Genomic DNA, 27569 nt, shown 5'->3' with positions numbered 1-27569 from the left:
TAAGTAGTAAGACTTTTAACAATCTTTCAGTCCACATTGCAAGACCATTTTCACATTCCAAGCCATGGAAAAGCAGATGAAAATAATACCAGAGTGAGAAAAAGCGAGAGAGAAGGTGTACTAGATTAATAAAAACAGAAATATGTAATCAAAAAGGGACAAAAAAGTGGGGGCTGTATCCCCACTTAAACAGGATACAGCCATCTGGCTGACCTGTAAACCAACCAATCAGTTTATTTTACTTAACATTAGGAGTGGTAGATACAACTCAAGGAATGGACAGTTTGCTTAAAAAAGATGCATAATATACACTATATTGTTCAAAGGTTTGGGTCAGTATGATTTTTTTTTTTTTTTAAATAAACTAATAGTTTTAATCAGCAAGCACATTACATTGATCAAATATTACTGTTTTTGCTGTATTGTTGATCAAATAATTGAGACCTCGGTGAGCATAAGATTTCTTAAAAAAAAAAAAAAAAAAAACATTACAAAAACTATTTTCGTCCCAAAAATTGTGAAACCTAGAGTATACCAGATTGGAATCTGGTAAAATCTTTCTTTCTTTTTTTGTATTATTATTATTATTTAGACAAAAGATTTTAATATCAACTATTTGTGGGTTATCAGCCATAATATAAAAAGAAGGATTGCATTATCTGTGCAACCTTAAAGGGTTAGTTCACCCAAAAATTCTGTCATTAATTACTTACCATCATGTCGTCTGACACCCGTAAGACCTCTGTTCATCTTCGGAACACAAATGAAGATTATTTTTGTTGAAATCCGATGGCTCAGAAAGGCCTTAATTGACATTAATGTCATTTCCTCTCTCAAGACCAATAAAGGCACTAAAGATGACGTTACAAAGCCCATCTCACTACAGTCTCTCTACAATAATTTTATGAAGCGAAGAGAAAAGTTTTTGTGTGCAAAAAAAACCTTAAATAATGACTTGTATAGTGATGGGTTGATTTTTTTTAAAAGATTCGAATGGTTATGAATTAGCATATCGATTCATGATTCGGATTGTGTGTAAAACTGCCAAACTGCTGAAATCACGTGACATTGGCAATCCAAATCCTGAATCGATACACTGATTCATAACCGTTCAAATCTTTGTTTTGAAATCGGCCCATTACTATATAAGTTGTTATTTAGTTGTTTTTTTGCGCACACACATTATTCTTGTCACTTTATAAAATTATTGTAGAACCACTGTAGTGAGATGGGCTTTGTAATGACGTTTTTAGTGCCTTTATGGGTCTTGAGACGAAATGACGTTGGTGTCATTGAAGGCCTTTCTGAGCCATCAGATTTCAACAAAAATATCTTCATTTGTTTTCCGAAGATGAATGGAGGTCTTACGGGTATCAAATGACATTAGGGTAAGTAATTATTGACAGAATTTTTGGGTGAACTAACCCTTTAAGGATGCCATAAACCCAGTAAACTTTGACAAATAGAGCTAGTTTATCCTCACAAGTGCTTCAAATTCGAATTAAAACAATACAAATTTTCATGAGCGCTCACCTCTTTGAACCAGCATGGTCACCTCACTGCCTTTGGGGCACTTGCTGAGCAAATCGACCACCTGATTGTGCGTCAGGTTCTGAACATTCCTCTTGTTCACCTCCATGATGATGTCCCCCTCCCTCAGGCCTCTGCATCGTGGGTAATCCACTATCTGCTTCACTCGCTGTCCTCCCCCAGAAGGGCTGTCCGCTATTGTGAAGCCAAATCCTTTGTCACCTTTCTCCATATGGACAGTAATAAGCTCGGGCTGGGTTGCAATTGAAGACGCCAATGTCACCACATCACTGGGATAACCGTGAGAGCCATTGGAAGCCACCTCTGCTGAAGGGCTATGGGGGCGAGGTGGATCGCTGGAGCCGTTCAAACTACCGCCGCCACCTGTAGTTTCGCTCCCGTGGCTGGATGGCGAGTCGTAGCTTTCTTTGCCATTGACGATGATGGGTTCCTTGTCCAAAATGGCCACAGAAGTCACCAGGCTGGTGTTGGGGTCATCAGGGTCAAAGGGTAACGGGTAGCCACGGCAGAGTTCAAGGTCGACCATAGAGCCGATAGGGATGGACTGGAAGATCTTCACAACCTGGGCATGTGTGTAGCCCAACACGCAGGTGTCGTTAACGCTCACGATAACGTCACCTGAGAAAGCAAAACATGTGTTGGCCCGAGAACAAAGACTACAGCACAAAGATGTGTTTTATGACACCACAGTTTAAGTTTTACCTGTTTCCATCTTTCCGTCCAGGGCAGCTGGTCCATCGAGCACCAGACTCTTAATTTGTAGGAACTCATCCGGTTCATCTCCTCCTACTACGGTGAAGCCGAACCCACGTCTGCTCTTCTTCAGCTTGGTGTTAATGAATGTTCCCTTCAGTTCTGCAGGGTTCCTTGTAAAAAATGGCTTCCCTCCTGCAGTAAGAAAAGCATTGCACATTTTGTGAGCTATGGGAATAGGTGAAGGTAAATCTGTTGGCCCCTCTGTATGAGATGATTATGCACACTTTTTTGTATTGAAACAGCAAATCTCACGAGCAATTTAAGTTTCAAGAAGAAGCTGAATCTATCTATCTATCTATCTATCTATCTATCTATCTATCTATCTATCTATCTATCTATCTATCTATCTGTCTCTCTGTCTCTCTGTCTCTCTGTCTCTCTGTCTCTCTGTCTCTCTGTCTCTCTGTCTGTCTGTCTGTCTGTCTGTCTGTCTGTCTGTCTCTCCGTCCGTCCGTCCGTCCGTCCGTCCGTCCGTCCGTCCACCCATCTTTATTTAAACTACACAGGGTATAAAGCTGCGTTTCCACCGCAGGAACTTAAGTTCTGGGTAAAAAGAACTTAAGTTCTTCCCCCCTCACAAATTCCCATGTTGAAGTACTTTTTCAAAGTTCAGGAAATTTAGGGGGAGTTCACGCAGCATTTTGATTGGTTGACCCCACAAAGCATTTTATTTCAAGCCCCATATTTAAAAATGTGCTGCGGTGCGTGCAGTAAGAGTTGTTTGCTATTTGAATCAACAATGGAGTTAAACAAATATGACAAATGGACCGACACCAAGGTTCAGACTTTTTTAAAGGATTAGTTAACCCAAAAATTAAAATTCTGTCATTAATTACTTATCTCATTTCATTCTATACCCGTACGACCTACTTTCATCTTCGGAACACAAATTAAGATATTTTTGTTGAAATCCGATGGCTCAGACCGGCTTAGAAAGGCCTTCATTGACACCAATGTCATTTCCTCTCTCCAGACCCATAAAGGCAATAAAGATGTCGTTACAAAGCCCATCTCACTACAGTGGCTCTACAATAATTTTATACAGCGATGAGAATAGTTTTTGTGCACAAAAAAAACGAAATAACGACTTATTTAGTAATGGTTAGTTAACAAAGTTTCGAACCGTTATAAACCAGCGTATTGATTCATGATTCGGATCGCTTGTCAAACTGCCAAACTGCTGAAATCACGTGACATAGGAATTCCGAATTCCGAATTGATACACTGATTTATAACCGTTCAAATCTTTGTTTTGAAATTGGCCCATTACTATACAAGTCATTATTTTGTTTTGTTTTTTGCACACAAAAATTCTCGTTGCTTTATAAAATTATTGTAGAGCCACTGTAGTGAGATGGGTTTGTAACAACGTCTTTTGTGGGTCTTGAGAGAGGAAATGACATTGGTGTCAATGAAAGCCATTGGATTTCAGCAAAAATATCTTAATTTGTGTTCTGAAGATGAACGGAGATCTTACGGGTGTCGAACGACATTATGGTAAGTAATTATTGACAGAATTTTTTCATTTTTGGGTGAACTAACCCTTTAACCTTAAGTGCAGAGGATGAAATCCAGTGGGAACTAAAAAATTCACACACAGTCCTACTAATTTGACACCAGACTAATTTGCCTAAACTTCACGGTACTTTAAACCACGATGGAAATGCAGACAGCAACAGGTCTGGGGGTAAAAAGTTCCTGGGATAAATTGTTCCGGGTAATTTCGGTGGAAACGCGGCTAATATCACCCTTAAACGTTTAATCTGTCAACATCCAAGCTTGTGTTGACAAACTGTCCTTTTTTACATGTTAGCATTGCTCTGCCAGAAAATAAATGAACAGTGTGCACTTTTTATTTGCGGATGTTTTTGTGAAATAATCATGTTGTGCATTATTATAGTTATTCAGGAAAATGGTGAAATGAATGTTAGTAGATGGATCAGCTGGTAATCAGTCCTAGATCAGAGCAAAAGTGGCATTAGTGCACGATCCAAGAGAGAATGAGAGGAGAGAATGGAGGAGTGAGCAGAGAAGATGGGTGTGAGCAGCTAGAGAGATGATGTGTGATCTGTTCATCATGGGCTGTCATGACAGAAGGATCAGAAAAGGCTGCAGAGATACCCTGAGGAGAGAGACACACTGCACACTGAATGCAAATGACTGGACATGATAAAGATAAATATGAGAGAGGGAATATATGACAGACAGAGAGACAGAGCTGTCCGTAACAATTGAATTTAAATGCACACACGTACACAAAACTGCATATACAATGGGATCCAAAAGTCTGAGACCACTAGAGAAAATGCATATATTTATATTTTTTTTCTATTTTAATAAAAAAATATTAATAACAAATTATATTAACATAAAAATGAATGAAGAGAACATATATAATACTAATTTCAAAAGTCTTAGAACCGAAATAATGCAAAATATTTTAAATGTGATTTTGATTTCCTGACTTTAAATATGGACTTTTATAACCCCACTGTATATAATCCGAACCATGTACTGTAAATATTTATCCGAACAGTTTTATTCAACATACTTATATTCTTAAGTGCATAAGCCTTGGTTGGATTTGAATGTATCAAATCATTCAAAAGCTATCTTTTGAAACGACACCATTTCTCTTCATTGATTCAACACATCCTTGACTTTTAACCATAATGCATATTTTGTATGTGACACTATAGAAAGCTCCACAGAATTTGAACGAGTGCCCACATTAAGACGCCAGTGAGAGATGGCAAATGGTGCGAGGGACAATGCAATATCCTTCATTTAAAAAAAAAGAAGAAGAGTGTGTTTGCTAAATCTTTAAATAAGCAGCTTATCATTGGGTGTTCAAACAACACAGGGACGGAAGAGACAGAAAGCTGGGGAAGGAAGATTTGGAAAACGTGAACAGGAGTGAGTGAATAGTGAATGTCCACAGACGAATTCACCACGTACGGTTGTGTATGTGTTTGTGTTACAAACAAAAAAAGGAGGCAGCACATACGTTTAGCCCCCAGTTGGGGTGGTAGTGGAGGGGCCGTGCCGGGGTCTCTGTAAGTCTCTTGGTGGTTAGCAGCATAGCTCGCTAGCGGTGCTCCTGAAGAATGCTCCTCTATCCATTCTGAAAGAGTGAAGGGTGCACTTCCTTTTTTGTGTGTCTCTCAAGTCAGTTGCACTTCCTGCCTATTCAAACCAATAGGCTGTGCAACCACCAGCTTTAAAGCCCCCTATGGTGTCCTAACTTCCTCTGTGTAAAACTTGCATATTGTCAGTACTGTATCACAACCAGAGGCAGGATATGAGATACTTGAACTTGAGGGAGAAGAAGTTATTAGGTAATCAAGAAAGCTATATTCAGCTGAGTTGGCTGGGAACCAGACCAAAGCAACCTGAATTTCAGTTAAACTTTCTAGACAGTTTATGGACTAAGGTGCGGCTGAAGCAGTCTTGAAAGTCAACATGAGCTCATGATCGACCCTAGTCACCTACACAAAGAGAAAGTTACAAACCTGTATGACTTTCAGAATAAGAATCAGCTTATTACGCACACAAAGAATTTGTTGTGCCATTGCAAATTCTTTCTTTTTTTTCTGTGGAACATTAAAGAAGATATTTCTTTATATTTAATTTCCTTTTGTGAAAGACAATGGTCACCAAAACTGTTTGATTATTATTAATATTCATCAAAATATCTTCTTTTGTGTTACGCAAAAGAAAGTCATACAGGTTTGGAAAGACATGAGGGAAAGTAAATGGAGATTGGATTTTTGGGTGAACTATCCCTTTAAGAAAGTAATTGGGGTCGTTTCATGTTGACTTTTTTTCAACTAAAAATTCAGTTGTTTCATTTGAAAAATGATGACTTTAATAATGTTTTCTCCTGGTAATTAACTGGGAAAATCCTGATTATATATTGTAATACAAAACAATATATGTCAATTTAAAAAAGTCTGTCAATTAAAAAAAATAAAAAAAATAATATATATAATATATATATATATATTTTTTTTATTTTTTATTTTTATTGACAGACTGGCCCAATACATATACATGTATCCATTAAATGCATCAAGTCATGTGTAGACTTCTCTTAAAAAAGTAAAAAAAAATATATAACATTTACCAAAATATTATTATTATTATTTCAGCAGTACATGTACAATACATTAAAATTTTAATAAATAAAAAAAAAATAATAATAACCATGAGATCCCAACATTCCAAAACCAAAGCTTGTAACAAAACCCTAAATGACAAAAATGAACGTATAGAAAAAGAAAGAAATGGTGGCATGTTGGGCCTGAAACGAACCTTGGATATACCGCTCACCTTCAGCGGGCTGAGACTGCTCCAGCTGCTTCTTCCTTTTAGCCTCCAAAATTGGGTTCTCATACTGCGTCTTCCTGTTAATATGGCTGGAAGGTGGAGAGAGAGAGAGAGAGAGAGAGAGAGAGAGAGAGAGAGAGAGAGAGAGAGAGAGAGAGAGAGAGGAGAGAGAGAGAGAGAGAGAGAGAGAGAGAGAGAGAGATGATGATGATGATGATGATGATGATGATGATGATGATGATGATGATGATGATGATGAAGATGAGTGAGCAGAGGACACAGTCAATAACAGAACCAGAGGGAGAAACAGGAAATAGAATGAAAGGGCAGGTAAAGGTTGAGCAGAAGAAGAGCAGGTAAGCAGATGAGAAATAAAGTGAATTAATTCAGAGAAAATGCAATAAAGATAGCTTAAACTATGGCTGGAGGCCTTTGCATTTATTTAAAATTCATAAAAGTATGCTATTCTCTCTTATCTTATGTGCTTAAAAGCAAAATCTGTTTCCTACACTAGGTAAGCTCAATAAACACAAATCAAAAGCCGAAAATAAAACCCCATCGCCACATTTACCAAAAAATACAGATCACACCCAGCTGCGAAACAGGCTACTTTCCAAAAGGCCTGCGCAAATTACTAGGCAAATACTGCTCAAAACATACATAAACATCTCCAAAGACAAAAACCAAAAGGTCTCCTGCCTCGGAGGTATTGCTTTGAAACAACATCAAAACATATGAATGCATTCATATTTATGCGCTACAAACCCAAGAGTCCCTCAGAAGGGGAGGGAGAGAGAGAGAGCGAGAGAGAAAACAAGATTTCAAAATGGTAACAGTAACAAAGGGTGTGTACAGGCCCAATCGGAGGGATGGCAGCCGTCTTCAGGATGATGTCATATATTAAAGATGATTTGAAGGTAATATCGATGAGTCACTTACTCAACATAATACACCCCATACACTGGATCATCGATCTTCTCCCAGCCCGTGGGCAGCTCTGGATAAGGAGTAAAACAGAAGAGATTTTTAGCTTATTGTAACTAATTTAATAAGGGTTTTATCAAATACTTTGCAAATTCATGACTTGATTTTTCGACCAATTAAAATTCAAGAGGTTTCAAACTAACAAGCCAGCAATTTAAAACATTTAAATGACCATGTCGAGCAGATTATATAATTATAGATTGCCAACGGAACTGCATTATTTATCTTTATTTTATTTTTTTAATTCACAACTGCACTGCACCGGTTGCCAGACGTTGTAAGGTATTGGTTATTGTCATATCACTTTACTAAATTGCTGAACTATTTCAGTGATGTCAAAGAGCTGTATTGTCTACCACAGCAATATATAGTAAAATAACTGTAAAGAAAATAAATTATGTCTGTGTTTCCAAAAAAAATAACCAGCTGCTTTTGAAGGGATGCTTCTGAATCAGTAACAGAGACTTGGGTGACTCATTCCAACTAGTAATGTTGGCCTGATGGTGAATCAGTGCTCCACACACAAATGCATTAAAATATAAAAAATGTTTAATATAAGCACATGCAGATGAGGAAAACCATGGTATAAAGAAGAATAATTGATAAATGGACAAAACTCTGCTTGTTGAGGAAAAACTACCACCATTTTCAATAACTCGTCAGTCTTTCATCCATTCTTTTGTGCTGACTGAATGATTCCCATCTCAAAGTATTAATCAAAGTAATAAAGACATTGCTACATATCCGAGGAATTCCGTGTAAACTGTGACATCAGACTAAAGATGAAGTTTGACTACAGGCATGTCATTTGTCACTAGACAGCCTCTGATAAAAAACTCTCCTTGTGATATTTACACAAAAAGCATATATATATTCCAAAGCATTTCCAAATCTTTTGACCTGGCAAACAACAAAAATACGACCCGCTCCGAATATTTCAGGCAAAAGGTTGTCAAGTGTACAAAAACAACAGAAGATACTCAGAGATTTGATCGCGGCACTGTAAAGGCGAAAATATACACAGCATGTCTTCTCTAGAGAAACAGAATAATCATGAAAAAGGCTCTGCTGCCTTCGACATTGAAGGGTGTTTTCATGCATATGAAAATGTTGCTTTCTTTACCATAGCAACCCCTGTTTAAGCAGAAATGCCGTAGTTCCAGGGACACAGAGCTGTTGTATTAGCATAGCGCCTGCAGCACACAGGAAACTCATAATCACACCTTCCATAGGAAAGTTCTATATTGGGACAGTTTCTAATTGGTGTATATGTGTGTGTGTGTGTGTGTGTGTGTGTGTGTGTGTGTGTGTGTGTGTGTGTGTGTGTGTGTGTGTGTGTGTGTGTGTGTGTGTGTAACAAGAACTCATTATCTCTCCCAACCCAAGCAGCAACAGCAAATAAGACTCCAGTACTGTCCTAATGAAATTATAAATGTCAACCAACACTAATTACTTACAAATAACGATCTAACGGTGAACGATTCTCTCAGCACCCTCTGTCACATATATCTTCACTCCTCCTGATCTTAACACAATAATTAATCCACGAGTGTTTTTGTTGGGTGAAATGTACGTCATGGGATTTGTGCAACAGTGTGATAGACAACAACCTGTCACAAAATCATTGCTATGCTGGATAATGGTAAAGTGTGTCATTTGGCCATTGTTAAATCAATTGACAAAGCTTAGAATATGAATATACTGAAGCCATTTGTAGCTTGATTTACCCAAAAAGGTAAGCAGTGGGATTCTCTGTTGATTTCAAAATATTCATTTTGTTCCAAATGACATTCGATAGACTATGTACAATGTTCTCTGCTATCTCTACTATTCGGAAGTGCACTTTTTCTTTCTGAAATTCTCAGTGTTACACTATGTATACTACAAAATGGCATAGAATAGTGTGTACATATGCAAATTGGGACACACCTATTGATCTGTTCCAGACTAGACCAGACTAGCGTAGCAACACCATGAGGCATGAGTTTGGGGGCGTGGTTATGTGTTTGTCTGACCAATAGCAGCAAGCAGCATTATTATTTTAGCAACTAGATTTTACAGTAAGGTCCCAATAAGGTAAATAAGATAAGAATAATCAATAAGATAACAGATACAACTTTTGATCTAAATTATTTATTAGTAAATGTTAAAGGGTCAGTTTGTTACTTCAGTAGAACACAAATTACGATTTTTAACTCCAACCGTTGCCTTATAATGCATGTCAGTGGGGTGTTTTCTATGACAGTCAAAAACACAGAGACATACTAATCCATATTAAACCCTGTGACTCGTGGCAACACACTGATGACCTAAGACACAAACGATCGTTTTCTGCGAGAAACCAAACAGTATGTGTGTTACTATTTTACCTCATATCAGACAAATCTCATATAGTATTCCCAGTGCCATTACTTCTGTCAAGTAAGGTCAAAAAACCAGCGCGATCATATATATTTAGATAATTACATCATTCGACCCGTTTTATCTGCGCAGGCACTAATGAGGAATATATATATATATATATATATATATATATATATATATATATATATATATATATATATATAAAATGTTAATATTAACTATATATATATATATATATATATCTATATCTATATATATCTATCTATCTATCTATCTATCTATATATATATATATATATATCTATATCTATATATATCTATCTATCTATCTATCTATCTATCTATATATATATATATATATATATAGTTAATATTATATATTATAATATTATATATATATATATATATATATTTGGGCCGGGACTTTAACACGTTAATTAAGATTAATTAATTACGGGACTTTAACGCGTTAATTAAGATTAATTACGCAAAAAATAAATAACATAATTTTAAACACAATTAAATTTGCACCGCGGAACGTTTTTCAATGAATGAGTTTCGACGGACCAATTATACTGGAACACCAACTAGTGTTCACGAGTCACATCATGACAACAACAAACCATGAACGAAGAAGCTGATGAGACCGCTTTGCTTGGCCCCGTGGATGGGAAATTTTGTTTAAAAAAACGAAAGGATGGCAGCGCCGACAAGAGCATGGTTGTGTGCAAGCTATACAACAAGGAATTTGCGTATCATCGCAGCACACCGAGCCTCAAATATCACTAATATGCTTTTGCTACACTTAATGGCAAACATTGCACTGGTCTGCTGGACTGAAATAAATAAACACTATTTTGTTAATTAAGCCTGTTAATTTGTTATATATATATATAGGTCCTTCTCAAAAAATTAGCTTTCATCCGAAACAAGTACTTTGGAACACTGAGCAACAGTCCAGTGATACTTCTCTGTAGCCCAAAAGTGGCTTGACCTGGGGAATGCGGCACCTGTAGCCCATTTCCTGCACACGTCTGTGCACTGTGGCTCTGGATGTTTCTACTCCAGACTCAGTCCACTGGTTCTGCAGGTCCCCCAAGGTCTGGAATCGGTCCTTCTCCACAATCTTCCTCAGGGTCTGGTCACCTCTTCTCGTTGTGCAGCGTTTTTTTGCCACACTTTTTCCTTCCCACAGACTTCCCACTGAGGTGCCTTGATACAGCACTCTGGGAACAGCCTATTCGTTCAGAAATTTCTTTCTGTGTCTTACCCTCTCGCTTGAGGGTGTCAATGATGGCCTTCTGGACAGGGTCGGGTCGCCATGATTGCGGTTTTGAGTAATGAACCAGGCTGGGAGTTTTTAAAAGACTCAGGAATCTTTTGCAGGTGTTTAGAGTTAATTAGTTGATTCAGATGATTAGGTTAAAGAACCTTTCCATGATATGTTAATTTTTTGAGACAGGAATTTTGGGTTTTCATGAGCTGTATGCCAAAATCATCAGTATCAAAACAATAAAAGACCTGAAATATTTCAGTTGGAGTGCAATGAATCTAAAATATATGAAAGTTTAATTTTTATCATTACATTATGGAAAATAATAAACTATCACAATATGCAAATTTTTTGAGAAGGACCTGTATATATATATATACATATGATCGTGCTGGGTTTTGACCTTTTCCCGCGGAAATAGTGGCATTGGGAATACTAGATGAGATTCGTCTGATATGAGGTAAAAAATAAATAAAAAATACTGTCCAGTTTCTCAACGTGTCACCACGAGCCACAGGGTTTAATATGGATTAGTATGGCTATTTGTTTTGGACTGTCATAGAAAACACCCCATTGACATGCATTATAAGGCAACGGTTAAAAATCTTTATTTGTGTTCTACTGAAGTAACAAACACACCTGCATGTTGGATTCCCTGGGGGTAAGCAGATAAACATCACATTTTCATTTTTGGGGGAACTAACCCTTTAATTTAATTTAATATATATTTTTTTAAGTTCATGTTAACTAATGCAGTTAACCAATGTGCAATGGAACCATATTGTAAAGTGTTACTTTACTTGAATTTCACCCAAAAATACATTTATAAATTATTACAACATACATAAAATGTTATTTTTTCTTTATTTTATGTTGACTGGTGAAGAAGAAAGCGTAAGCGTGTACCAATAGCAACTGCTCAAAGGTACGTCCTGTCCTTCCCCCACATCATTACTGCGACTCTACTGACAAATTGGCCATTAATCTGTTTGCATCCCATCTTCTCTCTCTACAGGATCAAGTCTCTACTGTGCGACCGGATACTCTTGTACCTACTGCCCACATCCCACAGTCACGGCATCTATTTAATGGCTCAGATTTCTCAAATCAATAGCTATTGACCGTGCTCTTCCAATCAGCTGGGACACAAACACAGGCCTCCTCAAGGCCACTGCCTGCATCATCTAGTCCGTTACTAATGATGAATCGGCCCTTCAATTACAAAGGCACATTGAACAGCGAGAGAGATCTGCGTGCTGATATAGTGTGCTCTGGCGATGGTAAAACTGATTAAAGCAACAAATTATTCAATGATTTGACTGTCACCGTTAGCTCGACATAACAGTTTCGGCTCTCGTGAGTTATTTGCATGCATAATGAAAACGGAACCACTCCCAGCTGCGAGAGTCCCGAGTTAAACTCCAAACGCTTCAGCAGTGGAAATAGTAACAATGAATATTTTATATCATGCAGTGCCAATGACAACACAAATTAGCCTTGTTTGAAAGTAATGAAATGTGTTTTACAGTCATTCCAAAATGCACACCAAAGAACTAGATGACAGCAGTACCGAAACATGGCTATGTAGGTGCACTGTGGTTAAACGTTGCCCTTTGCATCGATCTGGGATCAATTGTGAGGTCCGTTTTCATAATCAGTTCCAGGATTTGAGCAGCACAAAAGGATCAATCTACCCCACAAACATGCACGTTATGTGTCTACGGGTTTGAAAAAAATGTTTCCCTGTAGAATTGTGGCCTACCTAGCTCATTGTCCAGTTCCTCTGTATGTACCCCTTCTTCTCGAGAGGGAGTTAAAGGGGAGCAGGTGTGCACAAAGTGGGGCGAGAGAAAGAGGGTAAGGGTGTCAGAGAGGCAGAGAGGGTTAGTTGATCATAAAAAGCAAAATTACAGCTCAACGTCTTATAATTATGCCCCCATATTACATAGACAGTGGAGGCATTTAATTAAAAAAAAAGACAAAAAAAAGATATTACTGGCATTTATTAAAAGCAAAATTATCTGGATTGTGTGAGATTTAAACAACTAAAATCATATTTGGCATAATCATAAACCTCCTCTGGAAATCATTCCAGATTCCACTACACAGGGAAATTGGCTATAGAGGTTCATTATTTGTTTGTGTGAGGATTCAATATAATCCATTGTAGCATTATAGCAGCTGCCTGTCACAGAGTAAGTGTCTGTTATACATTTGACAGCTCAAGAGCGCCGTCTACAGGTCATCTTGAGATTACATTGGATAATATGAGGGACTTATACAGATATGAGCCTGATTAAAATTGTACTTGCTTTTGTGACAGATATTATGTAGAATTTTATATTTACTACACTAAAAGCTTATTAACAACACCACAAACACACTCACAAGCAAGCGTTATGAATGCATGTAATCTAAAGCACACCATGTAACTGATATTAGGGCATGCAAAACAGACAAAAACTCAACCACATGTCCATACCATCATCTTCACATTCCTCCAGGGGCTTTTGAGGTTTGTCCAGGCATCGGGGGTCTATCCAGGATGTTGTCTTTGTGTTGTGGCTAAGAATAGATGCAGAACACAGACAGTGAGGCATTGTTCTAAAAAAGATGCCTGCAGAACAACATCCTGTGGTCTCTTTTCTGCATCCCAGCAGGCAGGAAAACTCATACTAAAGATACCACGATGTTTGATACTTCCTGTCTTGATATCTGAAAAAGTGCCAGAAGCAATATCTAAACTTAAAATAAGAAACACAAAACCATTGCAACCTAAGATATTTATAGTGCAACATGTGTCTATACATAAAAATATATATAAATATACTGAGAGTGTTCCCAGAAGTATTTTAAAAAGACAGTTAGGTTACACTTAACAAATGTATGTGTATAATTTCATCAGATTCAAAAGATCAAACCAAGTGGCATCTGCAAACAAATTATCTTAGAACTTTAGATTAAAAATTATCTTTTCTCAACTCCAACTTCACTTTTGTCCGGAGGCCAAATTGTGACACTCATTTAATAAATGAGTAAATCTAGGCAGCATCCTAACCAATGATACGTGTAAGCAGTAGATTTGGATTGCTCTATAATCAAGTTTGCTGTTAGCATGATGCTAAGATAGCAATATAATACTCTAAGCAATACAATAGTGGCCAAAATTATGTCTGAAGGAGATATTTGTTACTGATGACCCTACAAGTTCTATTAAACCATCAAAATATGAGGAAAATATTTTATATTTTTAAGTATGAGGGAATAACCAAACATTAAACTTAGTTGAGGTATTTATCTGACAAAATTATTTGGCCAAAAAAGGGTCAAACTACAGCTACAGGTTTTATTTTACTAAGCACAAAAAGCATAGAAAAACAAAAGGCTCATAGCAAAAAGCATACATTGACCAAACATAAGTTATTAACATTTTGTTGGTTTGCTCCGGTTTTTGCGTGTTCATAATTTCTTTGCATGACATAAATAAATAAAAATCAACTGACAAATCTATCAAGCAATCAATTATTAATATGTTTATAATTTATTTTTTTTATATATTAAAGCATAAAAAAAAATTAAGTTAACCAATTATTAAATGTACAAATAATGGTTAAAACTATTGTGAAAATTAAGTTACTGGTTTATGCATTTTCAAATTCTCAAGATTTTTCTTTAAAAAAAAAATATTTCTTATATTTTTTATTTAATTTTAAAATGTATTTTACTATTTAAAAATATATTTATTTATTTTATAATATTATTTATAATACTTATTTAATTTTATACCAATATAATTGCCTTTCAGTATGACACAGCCGCAGACATTGATGCAGTGTCCAAAAGCTTTTCAGGGCCACTGTAAATGCCCATCTAATAAAAGTGTCATGAAGATAGTAGTCGGTTCTTACTCTATAAAGTAGACCTCTCCGTTCTCAGTGTAGGCCATCTCCCAGTTTTCAGGCAGAGGCCCCAGGGGGTCCTCTTCCGTGGGATAGCCGGGGTGTGTGTGTGTGTTCTGAGAGCTCTCCGTGGTTGACGCCGAGGTGTTGTTGAGCCCGTAGGGTTGAACGTGATCGCGGGCGTAGGGCCGCACAGAGGGGTGGTCGTCCGGTTCACTCGAGTCTCCTGCATGCACACATTAGATTAGCACACAAAGACAGACTCTCTCAGGTCAACATGAGGCTCTTGATGAGAAAAGCTAATGCTAATGTTTTGGAGAATGGCACCCGGCCCCCTACTTCTCACTTCCTGTAAACTCTGGAGTGATCAAACACTCTACTACACACAAATACACATCCCGACACGTGGTTGTCTGACACTTTCCCACCCACACCAAAAAAAAATGAAATCCCCTCAATCCATAAGAGTGTAAACAGTTACACACTTAACCTTCTCGGAGAGGTGATAAATCTAAACAAATCGACTCTCAACTACATTGCATGGCCCGCCTGACTGAATTAGCTGCTTTAAATGAAACCACTCTTCCAAATTGAAAGGCGTAACCCTGTATGAATAGGGCAGCTTATTGCCTATTTTAAATGAAGGGCCCTAGAATTAACTTTGATATTGAACACAACATGCAATATAAAATATTATAATTCCCTTCAAGTAAAATATGCAAATACAGCCTGAAGTATAGATTGGAAAAATGTCAATGCTTACATAAACCAGCTTGTGGGATGAGGAGCAGATATTTAATGATACTGACATTCGTCTAGGATCACAAGTTGTCAGAATTAGTACCTTAAAGGTACATATTAGTACCTTTTCGATTTTGTAACTTAGGGTACCGCCCCAGTGACAGCAATGCACCTTTTTTCTGACAGTGTGGTTGTAACGTGTCTCAAATGCATCGCCTGTGCTGCGATTATGTGACTACACAATCTTTCAAAAAGTTTAGGGTCAGTAAAATTTGTATTTATGTTCTAATAAATTAATACATTTATTTATATAATTTATGCAATCAATTGATCAATTGAACATACATGATACATCACTGTCTTCACAGCATTTTAATAAGGCACAAAAAAGTAAAACAGATAAATAAATGTTGGCACAAAAGCGCTGCTTCCATATATACTCCAAATCTCACAGCAAACATGACATTTAGAAAGGAATGCACAATATTACTGTAGTTGTGCAGCTGTATTAACTGAACTTTAGATGTGTACACCTCCTGCTTGGATGGGAAAATGCCTTTGAAGTAGTTTTAAACCCTTGCTTTATTATAACTGTTGACTGACAGATTAATAGGCGGCGCTTTTACTGTTCTCCAGTACGCAACAGGATAGATTTGCATAATGCAATGTGGACATTAGCATTATCTCCAAATACGTTTAGAGCTATCAAATCATATCACAAAAGCATTGAAACCTGTACTTAGAGCTGCCCGCTTTTGAACTGATCATAAGGATATCAATACCCCTCATCGATCAGCAGCTATTGCTCGAATGCATGCAGCAATCTATTTCCTAGACAGACACCTTCCAAGAACAGACACAAAATGCATCCCATTCAATACTCTGATACGGTGTGCGAAAGTTGGCACCGCATAACTGTTGGATCAATAAATAAATACAGGGAGAGTCCATCTTGGTGCTTTCTAACACAAACAAAATCCCTCTGCCACAGCCAGATGGCACTCTTTCCCCCTTCCTCCCTGAATCGTGATGGCGAAGGAAGAGGAAAGCAACAAAGAGGCATCACTCTTTCCTTCTCCCATGTGCCAGACGGAAAGGCAAGCAAATCGGCTCACTGCTGACCTGTGAAGCTACTGTTCATTTCAGGAACCTCATCATCATCCTCAGTCTCTGTAGGCACTATTCCAGCATTTTGCATCTCATTGTAGGACTTGGTGCGTCGTGGGGTTGACTGCTGCGAACCAGGAAGGCTGTCTTGCAGAGCATCGCCAGTAATCACTTTCCCACTAGGGGGCTGGCTGGGCGGCTTGGGTGTTCCATAATAGTTACCTAGGCAACAAGAGGATATTACCAGCATTCAGAACAGGAGGGTTAAAGGAAATGCAAGACATGATGATGTGGGTTTTTGCAAATGCTCTATTATGAAAATGACTGCTTGTCTTCATGAAGTTGATGCAACTTTAATGGGGAGATAATGGTATCAGTGTGTATGGACAATCAGGCAGTATTGTTTAAGGGCAATGAGCGTGCACAATGGACAGAGCTGTCTGTCTGAACAAAAGCACTCCACATCATTAAATGAGTCATAAATTTAGAATTCAGTCACGTCAGGCTGAGTGATCAACCTTAATATTAATTAAGAGATTTGTTTTGATTAAAACTAACAGCAGCACAGAGTAGAAACCAAAAAAAAGATTTTATTTTGTTACATATCATATGTAATATACATACCATATGTAACACACAAATGTGGGTAAAAAATAAACAAGATTTACGGTTCTGCACTATTTCTAGGTCACTAATCAAATAAGTACATTTGATCATGTTACTTTGTAAAAAAGGTCAGTTTTTTTTTCGCCATATAGAACAATCTATGTACCATCCCACGATCCATGGCTATTGTGAGCTGACTTTGATATATGAGCACTTGGTTTAATATATTGTTTGTATGATTTACAAAAGCAAATTTAAAAAGTTATGCAATAAATAAAAGTAACTACTCTGTAGTTATACACGAAAAGCAGTTTGACGTTTGTTTAAAGGAGAATTTGCATCCCATAATGCATTACAGGTTTCCAACACTTTTACACCATAATCTTTCCAATCATTTGCGATTATTGGATAAGGATGTTTATAAACATGTTATAGGGATTACATTGTCTGGCTATCACCAGACCAAGCTCAATTTAAAGCTACACTAATGTATATTTACTTATTTCAAGTAATAAAGTATTCTAGTAAGTTTATAATATGTCATTGAAAATACATATGGGTGAGGGGTTCGAATGCCGGTCGCCATGTTGCCCCTCCATCTTGAAAGTACATTAGCCAAAGAGGGACATACCCATAAATTCAAGCTTCGCCTTTCGCGTTTTAACACTCGATGGTACCGTGTCTAATGTGAAGAGGGGGGTTGCCATGTTAATCTTGGCCTAAATCGGCCACCGTAGGAGTTAAAACGAAATCAGAATTGAGAGGAACAGAAACTAATATTCACTGGATGGTCATATACCTTTCCACCGCTAGATGGGGGAAAATATCACACAGTGTAGCTTTAAGATTGAACATTGGTCTGGGGAGTCTGCTCTGTATTTTCTACAAGAGGCGAGATCAACCTAAGGTACAAAACCGAAAAGGTATTAATATGTACCTTTAAGGTTCTACTATGTACCTTTTAAGGTTCTAATATGTACCATTTAGGGTGAGTAAGGTACAAAGATGTACCTTTTCACTTTTGTACCTTAGTGTACCGCCCCAGTGACAGCACTGTATCTTTTTTTCTGAGAGTGTTCGAATAACTCTGTATGCAATTGGATAGTCCTTCAACCAATCAGACCACAAGAGGCGTAATCAATGGGCAACAACCCATCGTTTCTCTATCTGTCATCATGTTAAACCCGCAAATAGCGCACCAGGTGGATAAGCCAGTCTGTGATTGGTTCCCACAAAAGTGTAACAGAAGCAGAAATTAATGTACAGGTTTCCAGACCGAGTTGTCAGGCAAAATCAAAGCGCTGGCAGATCAGGCTGTGTTTACCCAGTTTAGATTACACTCGCGTTTAGTCATTTCATATAATTTCTAACGTACAAAAGATGTTGCGTTTAAACTCTATAGAATGCCGTTTACCTTCATAAGATCCAATCTCCAACAGTGTCCCACTCTGTTCAAGCTTTAGAAAGTCTTCCACTGACAAAAAATTATAATCTACTCCTGGCACCTCTCCGTCACGAGGACTGCGGGTCGTACCTGTGGCAAGCAAAAAAGGAGAAAGAACACATAAGACACTGACAACATGAAACTGCTAATTTATGCCCAAAACCACATATACCACCATGTCTATGATTACCACCTACATCAGGGCCAACAACAACCACATGCTACAGTCTACAGGCTCCTGGAAGCCAATCGCTGGGTGTGAAATCAGCGTGAGAGAGCTTTGCACAGCTAAAAGTGAAGATGTTGTAACACCTTGATGATAATTGGTTGTAGGAGAGCAAAGTGTACCCCAACCCCCACTGTATTGCTCTAACTACATATTAGATTAAAGTAGCTTTAGGGATCAAGAGTCCATACGGCTGCTCTGCCTCCTCTATCATATTCCCTTAGACTCTGTTTAAAGCTTGCATATAAAAATCTGCCACAGGGAATGCAATCACAAGGGGTCAGTAATAAATACAGGTGTAAATATAGGGTCCAAATGCATCCCAGACAATGGTAAAAAAAACGGCTACTGATCCATCAATCAACCATGCACTTAAACAAGGGTTTTAAATAAGACAGGTTTTAATAGATCAATTATGAATGGAAATGTTCATAAAAACATCTATTAAAAAACTTTTACAAATATTATTTATAAACATTTTATGATTTCTAAGAAGAGTTTCAATTTAATAACTATAAAAAATGCCCTATTGTGTAACCATCATGTAAACACATATTTTCCTTACGCCTGAACGTGTGAAATCTTAAAAAATATTTTAAACAAAGTTTTTAAAACCATTTGTCAAGACGAAAACCCGCATTAAAAATACAATGAATTATTAATTAATTAATATTATTGAGAATTTGGGGAATTGCACCACATGACATTTTAAAACCTGAACCTAAAAAATTGACCGACTATCTGTTATTAAAGAGACTTTAAAAAAATCTAAAAGTTTTGTCATTTTATTGTAAGAAACAATAAATAAAGGATTATTATTACATACTTAACTCTAAGCAGATTTTCTTTTGAATAATTGCATTTTTTAATTAGGCTTTTTTTTCTCTCCATAATATCAGGATAATTGTATTACCCTAACATTACTGAATTTATTCCACCAAAATAAATTCATTAAATTAAAATTAATAAATTAATTTTAATACAAAAATTAAAAAATATTCTCATCATAGAATTGTTATGGTATTATTATATATTGCAATCAATGTTTTTTTAATATATTTTTAAATAAAATAATATAACAAAACAACTGACCCCAATACCAAGTGTAAACAGGGCCTTGGATCACATATTTCCTCCACGCATTCTATTCGAATGGACTCTGATAACCCTAGAGCATGTTTATTAGACACCATGATCAATCATAATATCATCCACACACACACACACACACACACATGGCTTTTACAGATGTGAAGTGCACTTGCCCCTTGCGTTGTACCTGTAATCAATATCTCTGCTGTCATAAAGCACATCTTATCAACACAACTGTATTTGTTTGCACTTGGACACTGGGGTCTTCTGCCGCTATTTGTAATGCTGAAGGTCAAGACGGTGGCCTGACAGTCAACGCGTGTCTCACACACTCATCCTGCTGTATCTCCCATCACTTGATGGAGCTGATGAATAGCTGATATAAATAGCACCCCACGATGGGAGATGCTCTTTGGCAGCCATCTTAGTGACACTGGTGATAAATCAAAGATGTGATGATAACTCAGTTTTCTTAACAACCTTGCTATGTAATATTGTCTTTGGTTTGCACAGGCCCTATCAACAGTGAGTGTAGTGTAAACACAAGCCCAAAAATGGATGCTCAAAGTCGGTGTGTCGCTTTAAATAGCAATCAGGTCTTTTTAGCCATTTCATTTACTGTATGTAAATTCTATGAAATGTGTTGAGCTTGTGATTTATAGGAGCACAACAATTCTGAGATGATTCTTAGTTCCTCAAAAAGAGAAAAGAGTCTATATCTGCTAGAAATGTTTGAGCATATTTGTCATTTTAATTTTTTCAGCTGTCACAGAATGTCATTTACAGTGCACACACTACACACTACACATTTTATTCAGCAAGGATTCATTAAATGTATCAAAAGTAACAGTAAATTGATAATGTTACAAAGGATCTATGTGTCAAATAAATGCTGTTCTTTTAAACTTTCTATTCATAAAAAACTGAGGGGAAAATGCACCCACAAAAATGCAATGCAGCAGAACTGTTGTCAACATTGATAATAAAAATATTTTTTTCTTGAGCAGCAGATCAGCATATTAGAATGATTTCTGACAACACAGTCTCACTCCCAACTCGTCACATATTGATGCTTGGTCAGGACCCCTCCGCCTCACAAATTTTACACACAGGGTACCCCTTTTAACATAATTTTTCAACGAGCAGGGTGCTTTATTAATTTCAATGAGAAACCATTGCGTCATACATAGACACATTGGGCATCATCATAATAAAATTATATATTGGGTCATGATTTTGCCATTATGACATGGAGTATATTTTTATTTACATTTATTTTTATTTACACTAGTTAGACACGTTTTAACATGTAACCCTACCCCATCCCATCTCTAAACCTACCCATTTGTGTATTATATAATAAAAACACAGGATATAACAGGCAGATACGACTGCATGCACAATTTATTTAAAAAGTTCAAATATTCCAAGTGTTCCGAGGACAAATTATTGATTTGTGAGAAGAAAATCCCCACAAGTGATCAGGGTCTCCATCCGCCTAAGATCATGCACACATCAAATTTTAAAAATTGCTGCCCAATATTGAAATTCCATTGGCTCTTGTATGTCTCGTGACCAATTGTGTCATTACGTCAGCATTGACTGTAAAATGTCATTGGCTCTCGTGTGTCCTGTGACCGATTGCGTCATGCTAAAGAGTCGTGTATCATTTGAATGAGTTATGAATGAGTTTGTTTGCAGACAGAGCGGCAGGATCATCATTTCAGCGATCAAAACATTGAGATCAACTCTGTTCTTTACATGAAGATATCGTATGACTTCAGAAGACTTGGAATGCAACATGAGCTAATACGTACTTTTATTTGCCTGTTATGTGTTTTATATTGTTGAGAGTGGGTAGGTTTAGGGTAGGAGTTGGGTAAGTTGCTCCAAAATATAAAAGTAGCCTATAAATATTCATAAAATCATGTCTACTTTTACAAATGCAAATAATTAAATGTGTCTTGATCTGACGTATTAGGCAAACAATTTAAATGAATGGAGCAACCTGCTTGTTAAAAAAATTATGCTAAAGAGGTACCCCGTGGGTTAAAAAAGTGACGTAGAGGGGTCCTGACCAAGCGTCAATATGTGACGAGTTAGGAGTGAGACTGAGTTGTTTCTGAAGGATCATGTGACACTGAAGACTGGAGAAAAGACGCTGAAAATTCAGTTCGAAACTATATTTCGAAACATATTAAAATAGAAAACGATCATTTTAAATTCTTATAATATTTCACAATATCACTGTTTTCCAGCCTTGGTCAGCATAAGAGACGTTTAAAAAAACATTACAAACGTTACATACCTCAAGCTTTTGAATGGTAGTGTAGTAACGCAGACACAGACACTGACACAGGCATAAAAAGTCATTGAACATTTTTAATTTTGGGGCAAATGGTTCCAATGTGTGTTGGAACCAACAATACAATATAGTCCCTTGCCTTCCATTGTATGACAAACAGATGATCCTACATGCTATTGGTTGAGCCAGAAGTTCACTGAACTCAGACTGCTCAAACAAAAGAGCAATTTGCTATATCATTTTTGAAGAAATCCACTAACAAAAGGTTTACTTATAGCAAAATGCTCAGAGCATCACGTCACCTTTATCATGCAACTAAATTACAGCATTGATGATAGATGATAAATTTTCATGCTAACCTTCACTTCAATAGCTATTTGAACCATGCAATAATACACCTATTTCTGCTCCTCAGAACAATAAATAGAAAACATAGCACTGACACTTTACACAACATGCACAAACATGAACCAATGTCACAACTGCAAAAAGGGAAAAAATATATCCACAAATATATAAATAGCATGACTGTCACATGATGATATATTTTCTTGTTGCTAGGGACAACCCTTCAATGATTCAATCCCTAGGAGGCTCATCTCTGATTTCTAAGGGGATCAAACTATTTCATATCACTCACTACGCCGCAGTGAAGAGATCATGTGCAAAACAAGCGCAAAAATGAACATGCCATTTCAAAGCAATGTACCTAAATGAAGTAAACTTTTATATCAGGGATGCAATAGATTGTCCATATAAAGAGGCCAATCAGCTTACTGCACTTGAAAAGCTGCATGTACCATTTCACACACAATGCTTGAATAACATTCTGCGTTCCAAACAAATTCAGATGGGATACTCCTACTTGATATCTCTGACTTCTGACTATAAAGGCACTCTCTTGTCCAAGGCTCGGAGGATGATGTATAAATAAATGAAATGGGTTTATGGGTTAACAGCATGTGCTTGCAGTGATACTTTTAGGCGTAGTATTGCCTCTGAAAAATATAAATAGCTTTTTTTTGTCATGTATTAAAAGAACATTGAATCTTTGTTTGCTCAAGGCCCAGCTATACTGGTGTAATTTAATTTCGAACAAAATCAGGCCAAAACTAAGTTAGTTTCAGGAGATAGAACCAAAGAGAACTTTCCAGAAAAGACCTACGAAGTACGAACAACCAATGGCTCAGCAAAGCAAATACTGTGCAAGGCACAGCAAGCTCACTGATCACAATGCTGTCACGGATCAGTGATCAATATTGAAGAAAAATATAAATATTAAATTGGTCAGGTGTATATGAATGTATCTCTGAAGGGAATGCACCGTCTTCAAAAACGTTTGCCTGTGTACAGCAGTAACCATGGAAACAGTATACTGCTGATGTTTCATAAGCACCACCTATTGTTAGATAGTGAATTAGCATTGTCATTCAGTTTGTCTGCTGTTTATGTGAAGGTGTCTTAAAGAAACACGCCGACTTTTTGGTACTTTAGCTTATTCACCGTATCCCCCAGAGTTCGATAAGTCCATACATACCATTCTCATCTCTGTGCGTGCCATATCTCTGATGCACACACCACTAGCCTAGCTTAGCACAAAGACGGGAAGTAAACCGCTCCATCTAGACTCCTGCTCAATAAGAGACAAAATAACGCCAAGATTTTCCTATTTACATGTTGTGATGATGTGTATAGTTACATTGTGTGTCTAGTTACAAGTCCAACGGAAAATTAAAATTTTCTAGACCGATATGGCTATGAACTATGGAAGCCCATTTCCGTCACTAAAGTAATTGCGACATTTTATCTCATAATTCGGACTTTTTCTCACTATTGTATTATAGATTCAGAATTGTGACTTTTCTCAGTCAGATTCTGACTCTCTATCACGCAATTGCAAGTCTATATATCAGAATTCTGACTTTATAACTCGCAATTGTGAGAAGTCGCAATTACTCTTTTTATTTTATTTTTATTTAGGGGTGGAAACGGGCTTCCATAAGGAACTACACTCTCATTCCTGCGTAATAATCACGGAACTTTGCTGCTGTACCATGGGTGCAGCAGGCACAATGATATTACGCAGCGCCTGAAAATAGGCTAACTTCCAATATAACCAACGGGACAACCTGCTTGCTCAGAGACCATGCTGGAGATTATTTTCAGGCGCTGCGCTGGCGTTATTTTGTCTCTTATTGAGCAGTAGGTTAGATGGAGCCGTTTACCTCCAGTCTTTGTGCTAAGCTAGCGTTGGGTGCATCAGACAAAGTTATGGCACGCATGGAGATGAGAATGGTACGTATGGACTAATCTGTCGGCATGTTCCTTTAACATAATTTCATAAATCTAAAGTAAGTTCTATTTTTATTTCTATTTTAAATCAACTGCCCGTGCTTCATGTGTGTAGCATCTTTGTTTGAATTGTGATAAAAATGCAGTGCTTGTCTCTAATTTCATATGGTTACAGGTTTTTTAAAGTCCAGTTTGACCTGTAATAAAGTAAATAAAAAAATAAATAAAAAATCAGCAACTGGTATCAGCATCTGACAATTTGTGCAATCAGCAATCGGAATCAGCTATGAAAAAATCATGATCAGTGCATCCTGTCATTATTCACTCCGCCTCATGTCGTACCAACATGTATGACTTTCTCTTCTGTGTAATATTGGATCATGTATCCTTTTTTAAGTTTTAAATGAACTATCCTTTTACATGTGTAATAGTGTACATCTCCCTCCATGCCTCAATGATTGAGACAAAATACACTTTCTATTCTGCAAAATCTTCAAAAAAAAGTTCCATATTTCACCAGCCAAGGAATAAATACTCTGACTTCACTTATACTGACCCGAAAACTAAGCACATGCAGCTTTTTAATTCAAATTTAAAAATCATCAATTCAACATCCTGCTGGGTACCTCAAATTGATGTTTTATTCCAGTTATTTTTTAAATCATTTAGATAAAATTGACAAACTGATTGTGTGTGTGTGTGTGGGGGGGGGGGGGGGGGGGCTCAAAAACACAATTGTCTTACAAATCAAACAATGTCGTCTATATTACATAATAATAATACTATATATTTTTTTAAAGAAAAACAAAACTACAAAAATGTTCACTTATGCTTAGTGTTTGTGGAAAAGGGTATCTTGTGCTAGCCAAGGCTGTATTTATTTGATAAAAACTGTAATATTGTAAAATACTATTACAATAAAAAAAAAGCTGTTTTCTGTTTGAATATATTTTAAAACGTAATTTATTCATGTGATGGCAAAGCTACATTTTCAGCATCATTAGTCTTCAGAAATAATCAGATCAGAAATTATTCTAATATGCTGAATTGGTGCTCAAGGAACATTCCTTATTATCAATGTTGAAAACAGTTGTGCTGCTTAATATTTTTGTGGAAACGGTGATTATAGAGAAAAAGTTCAAACGAACGTAATTTATTTAAAATCTCTTCACTGTCACTTTTCATCAATTGATGCAACATTGCTAAGTAAAGGTATACATTTATTTTAAAATATCTTACTGACCCCAAACTTTTGAATACTGTAAGTTTACCACATAAATGTCCATAATTTTCAATACAAATTTCAATATTTTATTTATTTGCATGACTTTTACACAAAATTTCTTGATATTTCCAGGTTTTCCATGACAGCGAAAAACTTAGTGCTGCATGTAATTTAGGTGCGATTGGCCTTAATTATCCCTGGGTGTACATGTGACATCAGCACACTGTGTTTAGCAAGAATAAATTACTGTATAGAGTACAGTACACTTTACAGACTTTTTTTTTTTTTTCTTCAAACAAAGAAGTCAGCACACCTTGATGCTGCTGTTAATGTACTCATGCTAGACAACTGAAAGCTCACTGGGCGTTCAAATGCTAAATGAACCAAAGGTGAGGAGCTGTGACAACAAACATCACAATCTGCAGCTGTTCGATCCCGGGCTACACACACTCATCAGTTGTGGGTCAGTGACTATGAACAGAAGGGGTTACTGTCGCCAAATGGCATGATCCAGGGCCCAAAAGAGAAACAATTACCTAATGGGGGTTTACAACCCTCCGCTAAATGATAACCCCCTCTCACTCTCACACACACACACACACACACACACACACACACACACACACACACACACACACACACACACACACACACACACACACACACACACACACACACAAAAACACACAAAAACACACACACACAGCTGTTTTACAGGCTGTAGCTGCTATTGCATAGGCTGACTGATCACTGTATTTCCAAGCAGTAAAGTGTATGTGTGGCTGGACACATTCTCTCTCGTCTCTCCGGAGAATCAGCATCATGAGTTCCCAGAATGCAAACATGCAACATGGGCATGTGTAGATGCAGACATGCACTCAATTATCACCTCAAATATGTTCATATATAATAATATATTATGTACTGTATTTATATCAATTTATATCAACTGTATTTACAATATCAACTGTATTTACACTGCTTTATATCAAAGTCAGTTTCCATCTTAGAGTTAAAAAATATGTGTATCCTAAAGTGACTGTGACTGCGATCTCTCACAATTATCGGCTTACCTCACAATGTGAAATTTAGTTTTTTATTACTGAAATACATTTCAACGAGGAAATGTTGTACCATTTCAACAGGGAAAATCCACTAGGTTTCACGTGTTTCGCATTATTTTCTTATGGAAGTAGAGCATCCTCAAAGCAGTAATTTCATGGAAAACTTTAGATTGGATAAACCCAGCCTGATCTGCCGCCGATTTGATTTCGCCCTGGAGCTCAGGCTAGAAACCTGTACATTAATTTATCCTGCTTCAGTTACACTTTTGTGGGAACCAATCACAGACTGGCTTATTAGCCAGGCGCGCTACT

General features: G+C 37.0%; 1 protein-coding gene across 7 annotated transcripts in view; it reads right to left on the bottom strand.

Moving 5' to 3' along the window:
- The window catches only part of magi1b (membrane associated guanylate kinase, WW and PDZ domain containing 1b), a 156904-nt gene that overhangs the window by 32405 nt on the left and 96930 nt on the right, over positions 1-27569 (bottom strand). For 4 of the 7 annotated variants that reach the window (XM_067432306.1, XM_067432300.1, XM_067432304.1 and 1 more), the window contains exons 3-12: positions 19024-19143; positions 17019-17225; positions 15165-15381; positions 13739-13821; positions 13019-13054; positions 7576-7633; positions 6622-6725; positions 5315-5431; positions 2254-2439; positions 1534-2169 (exon numbers count right to left, since the gene is read on the bottom strand). In XM_067432306.1, the coding sequence (XP_067288407.1) occupies positions 1534-2169; positions 2254-2439; positions 5315-5431; positions 6622-6725; positions 7576-7633; positions 13019-13054; positions 13739-13821; positions 15165-15381; positions 17019-17225; positions 19024-19143 (1764 nt within the window). The remainder of the gene's footprint in view (positions 1-1533; positions 2170-2253; positions 2440-5314; positions 5432-6621; positions 6726-7575; positions 7634-13018; positions 13055-13738; positions 13822-15164; positions 15382-17018; positions 17226-19023; positions 19144-27569) is intronic. The other 3 variants (XM_067432302.1, XM_067432303.1, XM_067432305.1) reach the window with 3 other exon arrangements.

The sequence above is a fragment of the Pseudorasbora parva genome, chromosome 22, assembly GCF_024679245.1.
Source record: "Pseudorasbora parva isolate DD20220531a chromosome 22, ASM2467924v1, whole genome shotgun sequence".
Taxonomy (NCBI): Eukaryota; Metazoa; Chordata; class Actinopteri; order Cypriniformes; family Gobionidae; genus Pseudorasbora; species Pseudorasbora parva.
Note: the sequence above shows the minus strand (reverse complement) of the source record. Positions and strands in the feature narration are given on the sequence as shown.